Source organism: Pisolithus orientalis (genome assembly GCF_024613125.1).
Source record: "Pisolithus orientalis strain OTSU chromosome Unknown F5J12scaffold_2, whole genome shotgun sequence".
NCBI lineage: Eukaryota > Fungi > Basidiomycota > Agaricomycetes > Boletales > Pisolithaceae > Pisolithus > Pisolithus orientalis.
In genome coordinates this window covers 287,304-299,928 of record NW_026260783.1, presented here as the reverse complement: position 1 = coordinate 299,928, position 12,625 = coordinate 287,304, and the positions used below count along the sequence as shown (strand labels likewise).

Below are 12,625 nucleotides of genomic sequence, written 5' to 3'. Positions count from 1 at the left end.
ACGAATCCGATATGCCATATCACGACTTAAAACATCGTCTCTCACGGTTCACTAAAATAAATCCTTAAGTTGGATTGTACTGCTCTTTGTTGTACTTACACGCTCTCGATTTTGTACTTACCTGGCGGTGGGTTGTTTGTACGTATAAGTATCAATTTGTAAATCTGCTGGAGGTTAGTAGTGCATGACGGACAAAGACAGAGTTCCCGTACATCCGTTCCTTTGTTGGTTTCGAAATTCTGGCATGAGTCGGGCTGGCTTAGGATACAATCGAGCCATGGTGTCGATTCAACTGGTCTTCCGAATCATTCGTTTGCGACCCTGTTTAGTATACGAAGATACGTGCGAGTTGCTGCAGGAGAAAATCGTCGGACGAAGGGTTGCGAGGGTCAAAATCGACGTGGACAAGCCCGGCGACCGGTACCTCTAAGGACTGGGGAGTAAGGGGTTTGAGCCAGCCAATTTGGAGTCCGAAGGGAGTGTCGAAGTGGGAATCACGCAGCGTCCGTTGATTGATTGGTTGCGGTGCACCGGAACCCGGTGTTCTCGAATCCCGGCCTCTACGAGCGAAGTGAGGGACTCAAAATCTTATTTCCCTCGTACTTGGCTGCGATCTCCTTTGTCCCCGAAGTGTGGTCACTGAGGTCATCAAGGTCTGTTGCACCTCTGGTACCAGCGCTGCCATCCCTGTCTCCTTCGACAACCACGTAAAAAAACGGGGTTGCGTTGACATCTTAAGCTCGATTAGATAAGATTATCATTATCGTCAACCAGCTGGACCTCACCAACTAGCTGGAACTTGAAAGTGAGAAGGACAGGTGTCAGTGACTGCGTGTAAGGGTGTCCAACGTACTATACTACACGCATTTCAGTTATGTATTAGCCTCTAAATTTACCTCGAGTAACTTCTCGCAGCGCCTATCAGGCTCAGATCATCGTGGGTCAGGACCACCCTCCCACAGTGCAACAAGCCGCAGAATAGTCGGTATTTTACTTCCTTCAAACCATAAAGAAAACATGTACAGAGGGTGGCCTAGCACCGAGTATTTTTGGGAGCCGCGTGCCGAGGATACGGTAGGCGATGTAGCCAGAAGCCACATTTGCATCGAGCTCGGCCGCGCGACTGTGCGCCAATAGTGGTGGTGAAAAGTTCAGGGTCTTACAAGCCTCGCTGGCAACTAGTTCCCACCACACAGGCCACGTTCCTGGCTAACCCGAAAAACTATACACCTTGTTTTCAAGATTAATCAATTAATATCGAGTGCTGCTGCTTAGAGGAATGTTGGAAACCGACGACCGTAGTTACATAAAGTCGTGGCTGGTAAGTAATAGGATTTTTTCACTCACTGCAGCTCCACTGGTAAAACGCTAAAAATGTGCCTCTGAGTAAACATTGGTGAGCTGGCCGTTGCAACGACACAAAGCCCACTGCCGGTCTGAGTCGGTTAATATTGCAGCTAGAGAAACGTGCGTTTCAACGGCTCCATTTTTTGCGTTCCCTTCCTGAATGGCCCTCCTACGGGTGCCCTGCGATTACGACAAGTTAGAGAACCGGTCGAATCAGAAAATGCGCGCAGCGATTTCCCCATTGATCTATCAATACACTTCACTCGCAACACTCGAGCAATGCCCAATTAATTTCAGCTCACTGTGTCGTACTTCGGTACCTGCTCGTATCCAAATGGCCTGACAGAATTTTCAATTGATAAGAATGGTGGAGATTTGATATAAAATGGGCGTGGTACGATGGCAGGAATTGCAGGTCCTCAGTTGAAGCCATGTCCCAGCTCCTGTCCTGCGTTCTTCCTTCTGAGTACGATCCTCGCCAGTGGAGCAAACGGAAACGGTGGACGATAGCCCTCATAATTTGGAACCTCATCGCTCCCATGTAAGGGGCTCAGCTTCGGCACTGCGTTGCACCCCTAAATGATGATAATTGTTCTCTCAGTGATATCGCCAGCACGTTCTATGTGAGTTTGTGGCAGCTCATGGTAACCCTTTCTTTGCACTGATCAGTTATTGATATATAGTCCGGAGTGCAAGGTCAGATACAGGACGAGTTTGCCACATCGAACACCGTTGCGACCTTAGGCGTGGGGCTATACAATCTTGTGGGCTCAGCTTTTCTCCCATGTAGTCATCATCCTGATCCACTTCCTAGGGTGCTGTATTTGGAGTCCTCTTCGGAGGACCGCTGAGTGAACTTTATGGTCGTCGACCGGTGTATATCATCTTATCTACATGTTTCGTTGGTATGCAACTTCGCCGCACTTTTCGAGGGATACGCTGAGTTTTACCAGTCTTTAGCCTCGGTTCAACGTTCTCGCCAAATCTATCCACTCTCTTGATCTGCCGGGGTTTCATGGGCCTGCTCGGAAGTCCCGTCTTCTCGATCTACGGTGGCTCAGTGGCAGATCTTTTTACACCTGAGGAGCGTGGTCCTGTGGTTGCGTTGTTTACACTCGTATTACAGGGTGCCCCAACCATCGGGCCTGTCCCGTCCTCTTCCCTCGGGCCAATTTTTCCCTGGAGATGGTTATTCGGTTTTATAACGATCTGGGGTGGAGTTCTTGCTGCTGTCACAATATTGTTTGTTCCCGAGACCGAACCCACAACAATTCGAAGGAAGATAGCCGAATCCAAAGGTGTCGTCCCCGATATCGGGGAAATACAATTCTCCAAGGCCAAGATTTGGAGAAGAGCACTACTTACGCCGATCAGTGAGTGCTTTTCTCCGATTCACCTGTTTGTATCATGTGCTCAATTACCTTGCCATTTGTCTAGCCATGCTTCGTAACGAACCTATTATGATCTGGACGACATTGTACCACTCCTTTGTCTACGGGCTTTTATTCCTTCTTGAGGTGCGTGGGGTCTTGCCGGCCGTTTTCATATCTAATTCCCCCCCCAGGCATACCCGCACATCTACGACTCTCATTATTCGATGTCCCGAGAACAAACAGGCTTGGTCTTCGTTTCTCCATTCATTGGAAACGTACTTGGCGTTCTTATATACTTCGGGTATCACAAACCGCAGTACGAGGCGCGCCAGCGCGTAATCCAGATCGAGTCGGGCGGTAAATCAGAGATCGAGCCCGAAGCTCGTCTACCCGGCGTTCTTCTTGCATCACTTCTCACTCCTATCGGATTGTTCTGGTTGACGTTCTCGGCGCACCCGGACGTACACTACTTTTTCCCCATATTTTCTGGTGTCCTAATTGGGATGGGAATGACCCTCTTACAGCTCTCGTTGTTCAACTATTACATTGACCTTTACCCAACGATGTCCGCCTCCGCCATTGCTGCAAACTCTGCCGTCCGGAATATTGCGGCGACTGTTCTGCCGAGTGTCGGGTTGCCATTATACACTTCTTTGGGTATACGCAATGCAAACGTGTTGTTGGCATGCATCAGCTGTATAGGGCTCCCGACTGGTGTTATTCTGTATGTCTTCGGAAGAAGACTTCGTGCGGCGAGCAGATGGGCGAAACAAGCCGCAGACGCTGGCTCGCTTTCGCATCAAAGCGTCGAACCCTCTGCTCCTTTACTTGCCCAATACCCTCAAAATCATTATGGAGGGACGAGTTCCTCCGATTAGAAGTGTCATGAATTATGATACTTAGTTACTTATGTTTGACGCCCTTACGAGTCTGACATGCCACATCTAGACTGACTTAAATCGTCATCTCTTACGGTTCACCAAAAGAACATCTCGTGCACTCCATTACCACTGGTTCGGACACATTTTGATCACATGTATTCAGTACCTACATGCCAAATATTTTACAGTTCATCAATGCATAAAAGTGAACTTCAAAAGACTAGTGGTTACGCAGATTTGAGCACGACAAGTCGACCATCACCCTGGTGCCGGGTTTGCTGCTGCAGGGATCGAATATTGAGCGTACAGTTGCAACTTTGACTTCGACTCCAATCGTCGGTGTTTGAATATAACCTGCGAGATGTGACATGTGTCCGAACCAGTGGTAACCGAGCGTTGCTCTTAATAGTACTTGCCCCCTCTCGATGTTTAGGACAGCTTTAGGCGGTTGGACGTCGTCGACTTTGTACTCACCTGGGGGTAGACTTGCTTGTACGTACACGTATTATTTTGTAAATCTGCTGGAGGTTAGTGCATGGTGGACGAACCTTGGGCAAAGTCAGATGTCATACGTCTACACTTTGTGGTCTCCGCAAGTCAGGCACATACTACATTGCTCGGGCTTTGGTGGGTGACCGGAGTACTCATCAGCATCTGGCGTGAGCCGCGTTGCCTTAGGGTAGAACCGTGTCATCACGACCGACCTCGCCATACACTACCGAGCAATGACGAAAGGGTCATGGAGAAACCCATGCTTGCGTGGCCAAAGAGGCAATGTTATTCATCAAACGGATAGGGAAAAACCACTTCCATAGACTGTCAACGTGTGGGTGATTCTGGGAGAAAATTCTATTCAAACAGATCAGAATACAGATCCAAGACTCGACAATAATACAGGGAAAAAGAATTCAATGTATCTTTCTGCAATGTTCTGCAGAGCATAAGGTCCCCATGCAAGATTAAGCTGGAGATATAGTTTCTTCAATAACCTCCCCTTCTAACCTGCTCTTTACTGTAACACTTCCATCCTGCGCGAATGATTTAAGCAGACCTCCCACATCGAAGATGGTGATAAATTACCTGATTTCCGAAGTAGGCAGCCTGAGCCATATGACAAAATAGACCAACTTCCACTACACCCGTAAGCATCTTTATTCTTGCCATAAGCTATACAGGATTAGTGTCAAATAGTGACGATTGTCGCGCTCACATACCATGAAGGGGTCTTTCATCGCCTCCAGCGAGAACGGTGCATCAATGATGAAGTTGCCGTTATCCGAAACCACTGGACCGGCTTTGGCCTTGGCCATTCGGAGGGTCGCCTTCGGTGAACCGAGCCTGTGATGCAGATTTTGCAGTACTTTGGCATATGCGAAAGGGACGACTTCTATGGGAACACCCGGGAACTGATGTCGAAAAGATGAGTAAACAAGTATGATGTCATCCATACTAGACTGGCAAACTTACGTTAGTTCCCAGGTATTGGACGTTTTTCCGGTAGTCTGCAACCAGCACGAACCTAGGGGGTGCGTAAGAACAGAGCAAATTATTGGTGGAAATGACGATACGTTTCTGCGGCTTCTGCAAGTACTTTCTCCCTCAGATGACACGCACCACCTCCTTTTATACAGTTCAATTCGCTGTCAACCCTGTAGCGCGCAGCTGTCAGTTGGTGAACTTGGTATACTGAGAAGGCACCACACGGACTCATCGGCCCCGTCTATTGTCACGTCAATCGTGGGGAATTGGTCAACATCGCCGAGAGACAGTTTTGATTCTACGATAAGTTCCTTAGACTGGAACCCGGTGGGAACAAACACGCGGCCCTTGTTCAGTTCCTCGCCTTGTTGTACGATGCGCTCAACGACATATGGCACGGTGGATCCTAAATAGTACGCTTAGACAATGCCATAGGCTGGCCGCAGAGATATTAAATCAGACCTGAGCCAATGCCAATGACCTGAATTTAAACAACTCGTTAGTCGGTATATGCAGAAGATGCATATCTCAGAACCTTGTGTTTGGGGAGAATGTGCTGGTCGACCGCAGTATAAGCGGCTAGGCGCTTTGACTGTTCGATGACGGATAGTTTGGCCGTCGTTACTGAGAGGGATCAATATGCGTCGACCGTCTATAAGACCATGTTCGGGCTGACTTACTGGGAGCTGCAGGAACTGTTGGCACGGGCATAGGCACTGGTCGGGGGATGGCGTTTGGTCTGAGGGCCGAACATGAGTCGGCAGAGTATTTAACGTCGGCCACTTACAGAATCTCGTCAACGTAAGGTAGAGGCATCCTGTTTGCGGTGAAAGAGCGACAGCAGGCGGTGGTCGTGGCAGATAGTCGGCTCGCAGAAAAAGCCAAGGGGAGCTTGACAGGCGCTGCTAATACATACGTGCCATTGGGCAGTTTCAGGAAAACAGCTCGCATCGCAATTTGACTCAGATCTTGCGTTTTGCCACTCCCATTGGATACTGGCAGGTACGGAGACACGTTTGTCCGTTCCAGTTCCACCGTCAACGGAAGGTGTGTGGCAAATTCCTCATACGTAGCATGCTAGTTCGTCCGGGAACCTCACTAGCCGAACTCAAAGTTGAACCGCACTGATCGGTTCTCTATCCTATCCTCCGTGGGATGAGGGCGATTAAGGGTACGTTTTCACAACTGTCTATATGAGAACACTGTTCTAAGAACAATGGAGGTGTCCTTCTCACATGGTGAGTTCACCACGATCACAAAAACGTTGAGTATCCGAAGATAGCTTGGTTTCTTTCTTTAGCGACTCTGCCGTCAAGCAAATCTTGCTTTCGATGAATGAGAAAGATCCCTTCATCATAGAGGATCTGGACGATTACCACCTCGTGATCAAAGCAGACGAGGAATACAGGGTACGGAAAGTGTTGGAAGCCGAGGTGTGTCCAGTGTTCTCTCCCACCTGATCTCCACGATAACACCTGGTACTAGCTGGAGAAGAACACGTACAGCTTGGAAGCATCTTGAATCCAGATAATGGACTAGGCATACACACCAATATATGTGATCATTCTGACCCACATGGTTCAGCCCCTTGATTGTCCTTGGCAGTTTCATGTAGTTTGAGATCTATCGTTCATACCGAATCGCTACCGATCAGGGTGCTGTTCGGTCATGCAAAACGTGCTATCGGCAAGTATTAGCCCAAAGGAATGAAGCGGGACTTCCATTCATCCATTTGTCCTTCAATATCTAAAGCGGGGATGACATGTGTAGGAAGACTGATCGTTAGAGCTTTCCCATATTGATGACGCTCACCATTTCCTCTTCCATCCAACTCGCCGGTGTGTGACTGATATCGTTGCGGTATGGGTAGGCCGAACGTTTCAGTACCTTGAGGCGATTAAGCGAACGGGGATATGTGGTAAGGCCAATCTAATACCCGTAAGCAGCCTCTGCCTATGCTGTACAATGAAGGTTCGGGGCGCCGGTCAGCGGAGGGGCGTGGACGTGAAACGTTGAACGGAGACTAGTATTCTACCGGTTAATTCTGTCGACACAGCAGTAAACTACGGAGTAACAAAATTTACGAAGGACAAAGAGATGTAACAACCAAGTTGTGAACAGACCAAAAGTTTCTAATTGTTTCTACCGCATGAACCGGAGGCAAGGAGTCCGAAACATCGCTTCAAGCATTATACCACTGCAGAACCTTTTCCCTCACAATTTCCCTTGGGCACCGCCTTCCTGTCCAATGCTCGAACTGTGCGTACCCCTGTTCCAGTAGAACCTCCACACCAGGTACACGAGCCCACGTGGGCGCGACGTGCTTCGCGAGTGCCAGCAGAGGAGTCTCCGCAGGCTTGTAGGCCATATCGACAACGACGCCTTTGATAGAACTGTCGAAGAGGTTGGAGGGAAGATACACCTTACCCTCAAGGCCAGGCCCGGTTTTGATAGTCGTTGCATCAGCGGGAACCGTGGATATAACTACGCTCGGCGCACTCGCGGGCCAGCTGCCAAGCTTGTCGAGCACCAGAATGGGTACGCTGGGGAATGCCTCGGCGATAGCAGTAGCCTTAGCATGCGTACGGTTGTATAGATATACCTGTTTTGCACCGAGCGTGTGCAGCGCATAAACAGCCGCGCGGGCCGTTCCACCTGCTCCCAGTACTAGTGCCGAATCAGGGGCACGGAGCCCAGGAGACACCGCGCGAATGGCACTTATGATACCAACGTAATCCGTGTTGTCGCCCAAGAGTAGGCGAGGTTTCTCTGGAGAGGAGGACTGGCATGGAATAATGGTGTTGACAGCACCAATAGCAGTCGCGGCGGCCGTAAGGCAATCAAGAACGGGTATGATATCAAGCTTCAACGGGATCGTCACGCTTGCTCCCCCGAAATCGGGGCTCGCAAGGACAGCGCGCGTTTCATCAGTGATACTCTCACCCTCAAGGAGCCCATATGTGTGTGGCAACCCGAGAGCAGCGAAGCCGGTGTTATGTAGTGTCGGAGAAGGTGAACGGGAAATTGGGCTACCAAACAGGAAAAAGCGGCGCGCAGGAAGTAGTCCAATGAGGTGCAACGCACGATGAATATCCGATACGGACATTTGACCAGGAGCGGCTGCCGTAGGAAGAAGAGGATGGGTGACCGGTGTCAGCGTCTTGTTGAGCACACGCGACAGCTGTCCCGCTGTTCCCATGTTGATCGCAATGATGGGCTTCGATGCTTCAGCTACTCTCGCGACGAACTCCTGTAGTTTGAAGTTATCGGACACATTGTTCGCCCTGCCAATAAGCTTCACAACGTCTCCGATCTGTGCAGCTGCTTCGTATTGTGCTTTCATGGCAACACCGTCCCAAGTGACTGAGCCAGTCCAGTCGTGGAACGACGCGATGACAAGTGAAGGGCCTTTCGAAGTAGTAATCTCTTGAATGAGTGAAGGCGGCAAGGTCGTTTCGACATCAATATATTCCACACCGAGGCGCAGCGCGAGGTTGAGGAGCTTCCCCGCCTCAGCTGGCGCATCGTCCGGGAATGCTCCTCCTTGAGATACAGTACGCACAGTAAAGACAATTGGAAGTGTCGTTACGCGCCGAAGAGCGAATAGTTGAGAGGACACGTATGTAGGGCTAGGAAGTTGCGACCCGGATTCACGTAGAAGATCGACGCGCAACTCCACTGCGTCAACGCCCGTGGTGAGCTCAGAAATCTTGGGGAGTGCGGGAGTCACATCGGGGTAGGTCAGAGAAAGGAAGTAAGAACGGTTGGCGTTGCTCGGGACTAGGTTTGGTCGCAAACCCGATACGTGCCCAAAGAACCTCGTTACCTCGGCCTCTAGCGCTCCCGACCCCATTGCAGACGCGCCATCAGGAAGTGCTGTGTGATTCCCAAAGATGTAGTTTGCGCACTCCTCGAACCAGGGGTTGCGTCTCTCAAGAACGGCACGCACGGGCTCACCGTATGCTGGTCTCTCCGTCTCGCTTTCCAAGTACCGCTCAATTTCCTCGGACTCTCTCTGTACCCATACGACACATCCGCCTGCCCTGGCGTATTTCTTGAGCGCCTCGCGTGCCTCCGGAGTCTCTACAATACCACCTCCAAGGCTGACTACCCACCCGCGCCCATGTGTCTTCATTAACTTGAGGAGTAGCGCGATCTCCGCTTTCCGGAATTCTGCCCAGCCTTGCTTCAGGACGAAGTCGCGCAATGGTTGCTTGCACTCGCGCGAAAATTCGACATCGAAGTCGAGTAGGGGAAGGGAGAGGGCGCGTGCAGCGAGCTCCCCGATGTACGTTTTACCGGAGCCACGCATGCCAATAAGAAGGATACTTGGAATTGTTTCAGGAGTCTTCGGGGCTGGGTTAGTCTTCACAGGTTTGGGTAGTTCGACGCCTTCTACTTTGACCCCGAGCTATAAGGGATCTTCTATTAGAGGCATATTCTCACCGGCAAATGTGTATAGGGGATATACAAGATGTATGGGACTCACCCTATTTTCGAGATCATCCCACCAGTTGGGCCACGTCTTCTCTACACACCGCTTTTCCTCCAAAATAGTTCCATCAACAACAGTGGCGAGGACGGAAAAGGCCATTGCAACACGATGATCATCATAGCAGTGTATGGAAGCACCGCGCGTGAGCTGGGAGAGCGGGCGACCGTAAACTTCGAGTCCATCGGGAAGTTCTCGCGTTGAAATGCCGAATTTTGCTGTGGAAGGCGGATGAGAAGGAGCGGAGGTATAAGGAAAGGCTAGAACGTACCCAACTGATCCATCATCGCCTGGATCCGGTTGCACTCCTTGACACGCTGATTGGCAATACCCCTGATCCTCGTCACGTTCTTGCCCTCACCGGATTCTGCGCCCTCGCCTACACCGCCATCTGTTGCTACAGCTGCGACTGCACATGCCGTCAAGAATGCATCGGTCATGGGCTCCATATCGACCTCTCCTCTGGCCCTCAGCTTGCCCTTCGGTGGGCCGGTGACAGTCGTCTCTGTCTCTGTTTGTACGACCTCGCACCCCATCGGTTCCAGAACTTCCTTTGCAAAGCGCGCATCGCCCTGCAGCGAGGAGGAACCGATGTTGGCGAGGGTGCACCGCGTGCCAGTAATGGCTGCAATCGCAAGGGGATACGTTGCACTGCTCGCATCGCTTTCGATCACAAACTCGCCGCTCTCGGGGACACGATATGTTCCTTTGGGTATGTGATAAACATTTAAGAGGTCACCGCTAACAGCGTCACGTTCGCGAGTGACCTCAATCCCGAAGGCACGCATGAGTTCGATTGTCATGTCGATGTACAATTGCGATATGACGGCAGGGCCCGTCAAAGTCAGTGTGGTCGGCTCTGCAGCGTAGGGTGCGCAGAGTAGAATAGAAGAGACATACTGGGACGAAAGCGATGCGTCAAGCATGAGCGTACCACCAGGAAGTCTACCCAAGGGCTTGATGGAGAGAGGGAGGCAACCCTCGGATTCGAGGTAGCCGATGGTGGCACCTGCATCCCGCAGGGCGGTGACGAGTGGTGCGATTGGACGTTGCTTCATGCGCGCATTTCCGGTAATTTCCGTCATCTGTGCTTGAGAGGCGTCCGTTGTATTCGAGGGAGAAACGATGGTGCAGACGGTTGTGAGAAACCGCGCAGCTGTTCCTGCGTTGCCAAGATACAATTGCGTGCCGGGTGGTGGGACAGACAAAGCACCGCCGGAACCGCTGACGACCAGCGTCTCCCCGTTGTCAGTCCATGTAAATGTAGCAGCCTGAAAGAGCAATCAGCAAGCGAAAGTACAAGATGCCTCAAAACACACCTTGAGTTGTTCGAGAGCCGCCATCATGACTTGGGTATCGTCAGAATGAAGGAGGTTTTTCAGTCTACATGTCCCCTTGCAAAGGGCGGCAAGGACGAGGGCACGATTGGAAAGGGACTTAGAGCCGGGGGTCGAGAGTGTAATGTGGGGAACATCTGTGGCAGGCATTCCGATTGGAGCCGGAGTAGCTGATGAAGCTTGGGGGATAAGTGCGTTGGGAACAGGCCCCGACAGCTGTGTTGGGTCTGCGTCGGGAAGTTCCAGCATTGGAGGTGGAAGAGGTGGTTTCACATAGGTACTAGGGGTTCCCGCTACCACACGCATAGCGGGGCAGAGGACCTTCCTGATATCTTCATCAGCAACGCCAGTAGCACGTAGCTCACGTGTCTTCCCAATGCGCTCGAGTAAGACAACCCTCTTCAGTTTTCCTGCGTTTTTCTTGTCGACTGACATCCGATCAAGAAGAGCATCGACAGAGATAGCTTGGCCCCCTGCCGCTACGATACGCTTTTCGGCTTCAAGGATTCGCTTGTCTGAAAGGGTAGATGGGAGGCCGTACGACTCGATACACCGGCGCAGACGACCAAGACTGACTTGCCCGAGGACACCGGCTGCCCGGGCCAGTTCCGCTTCCAGGACCATGCCCACACTGATGCACTCGCCGTGGAGCACATAGGGGGTAACGAGTGCCTCGATAGCGTGGCCGATAGAGTGACCGAAGTTGACGAGACCCCGAAGGTGTGCTTCGCGTGGGTCACGTGAGACGATCGTAGCTTTCGTGTTGATGGATGATATGATCAACGTCAGGAGGGGGTGGCCTAGATGGAGGGCCGGGGAGGACGGGGAGAGACATGTGAGGAGCGTGGAGGAATTTGCTTCGAGAAGAGCAAAGGCAGCTTCGTCCCAGATAGCCGCCGTCTGCAGGGGTGTGTGAGATCGAGCACGGTTGATATCAACGAGTTAATACCTTGATAACTTCTGCGAGACCATTTGCGAGTTCTCGCAAGGGGAGCGTGCGAAGGAACGCAGCATCGACGAAAATGTAAGATGGCTGCCAGAATGCGCCAATGAGATTCTTGCCAAGGGGGGCATCTACGGCGGTCTTTCCACCGATTGCGGAGTCGACCATAGCAAGAAGCGAAGTAGGCACTTGTACTACACGTACCCCACGCATGCTGCGATGAATCAGATACTGCGATGTGGTAAATGTTGGGAATGACACACAAAGTTGCAGCGACGAAGCCAACAAGATCACCGATGACACCGCCTCCAAGGGCGATGATAACTGTGTCCCTGGTGCATCTGTGACGAAGCAGGAAGTCCTCTATCTCTGCCTTTCCCTCGCGAGTCTTGGTAGTCTCGCCTGGTGGGATGGTGTAAGTGAGGAAGCGGGGCCTGGCAGGATCTGATTTGTCTGGAAAGTGAGCATCTGTCGCCTGAGCAAATGTAGCAGCTATCGGCTGCAAGTACAGGGGCGCGATGTTAGTGTCTGTGATCAGGACATAGGTCGAGGATGGCAGGGTATCTAAGAGGGTATCTGCGATGTGCTGGACGAGGTTGAACCCGACGTGGATAGACTCTTTGCCTAGAATTGGAATCTTTCGTACTGACATGGCAAGAAAAAACGTCTGGCAGATGGTGTTTCAGCGTGTGCGATTAGCTTTTAAGTGTCTCCCTCGTCTCGTCGGTGCTTGCTCGGAGCAGAGATCCAGTTAGGTATTGCCTAATACGGCA

General features: G+C 51.3%; 4 protein-coding genes across 4 annotated transcripts; 2 read left to right on the top strand and 2 right to left on the bottom strand.

The window, feature by feature from the left end:
- Window positions 1–1,684: 1,684 nt before the first annotated feature.
- F5J12DRAFT_180437 (major facilitator superfamily domain-containing protein) lies at window positions 1,685–3,794 on the top strand. The gene is made up of 8 exons (XM_051738259.1): window positions 1,685–1,888; window positions 1,949–1,970; window positions 2,031–2,111; window positions 2,162–2,252; window positions 2,301–2,720; window positions 2,785–2,864; window positions 2,912–3,181; window positions 3,245–3,794. The coding sequence occupies exons 1-8, from the start codon at window positions 1,779–1,781 to the stop codon at window positions 3,596–3,598; spliced, it is 1,428 nt and encodes a 475-aa protein (XP_051604658.1). The 5' UTR covers window positions 1,685–1,778; the 3' UTR covers window positions 3,599–3,794.
- A 766-nt stretch (window positions 3,795–4,560) lies between these two features.
- On the bottom strand, window positions 4,561–5,896 carry F5J12DRAFT_887552 (ribose 5-phosphate isomerase A-domain-containing protein; the record flags this gene model as incomplete). The annotated part of the gene is made up of 10 exons (XM_051747197.1): window positions 4,561–4,629; window positions 4,682–4,768; window positions 4,816–5,007; window positions 5,069–5,120; window positions 5,170–5,250; window positions 5,309–5,486; window positions 5,543–5,561; window positions 5,616–5,704; window positions 5,761–5,819; window positions 5,868–5,896. The coding sequence occupies 10 exons, from the start codon at window positions 5,894–5,896 to the stop codon at window positions 4,561–4,563; spliced, it is 855 nt and encodes a 284-aa protein (XP_051604657.1).
- Window positions 5,897–6,378: 482 nt separating this feature from the next.
- Window positions 6,379–6,601, top strand: F5J12DRAFT_712496 (uncharacterized protein; the record flags this gene model as incomplete). Its single annotated transcript, XM_051740769.1, has 2 exons — window positions 6,379–6,513; window positions 6,566–6,601. Coding segments are annotated over 2 exons (171 nt in total), but the record flags the coding sequence as incomplete, so codon positions are not given.
- A 501-nt stretch (window positions 6,602–7,102) lies between these two features.
- F5J12DRAFT_795748 (EPSP synthase-domain-containing protein) lies at window positions 7,103–12,615 on the bottom strand. Its single transcript, XM_051744084.1, has 6 exons — window positions 12,116–12,615; window positions 11,859–12,066; window positions 10,892–11,809; window positions 9,844–10,843; window positions 9,570–9,790; window positions 7,103–9,491 (listed from the first exon to the last, which is right to left on the bottom strand). The coding sequence occupies exons 1-6, from the start codon at window positions 12,502–12,504 to the stop codon at window positions 7,263–7,265; spliced, it is 4,965 nt and encodes a 1,654-aa protein (XP_051604655.1). The 5' UTR covers window positions 12,505–12,615; the 3' UTR covers window positions 7,103–7,262.
- Between the last annotated feature and the right edge of the window lie 10 nt (window positions 12,616–12,625).

Bases quoted from the DNA above. Each gene is read 5' to 3' on its own strand.
- F5J12DRAFT_180437 (XM_051738259.1), top strand. From the start codon at position 1,779: ATGTCCCAGCTCCTGTCCTGCGTTCTTCCTTCTGAGTACGATCCTCGC. The intron at 2,112-2,161 runs GTGGGCTCAGCT...TCCACTTCCTAG, and splicing joins GCGTGGGGCTATACAATCTT to GGTGCTGTATTTGGAGTCCT. The intron at 2,865-2,911 runs GTGCGTGGGGTC...TTCCCCCCCCAG, and splicing joins GGCTTTTATTCCTTCTTGAG to GCATACCCGCACATCTACGA.
- F5J12DRAFT_795748 (XM_051744084.1), bottom strand. From the start codon at position 12,504: ATGTCAGTACGAAAGATTCCAATTCTAGGCAAAGAGTCTATCCACGTC. The intron at 11,810-11,858 runs GTATTAACTCGT...ACACCCCTGCAG, and splicing joins GTCTCGCAGAAGTTATCAAG to ACGGCGGCTATCTGGGACGA. The intron at 9,492-9,569 runs GTGAGTCCCATA...GATCCCTTATAG, and splicing joins GGGATGATCTCGAAAATAGG to CTCGGGGTCAAAGTAGAAGG.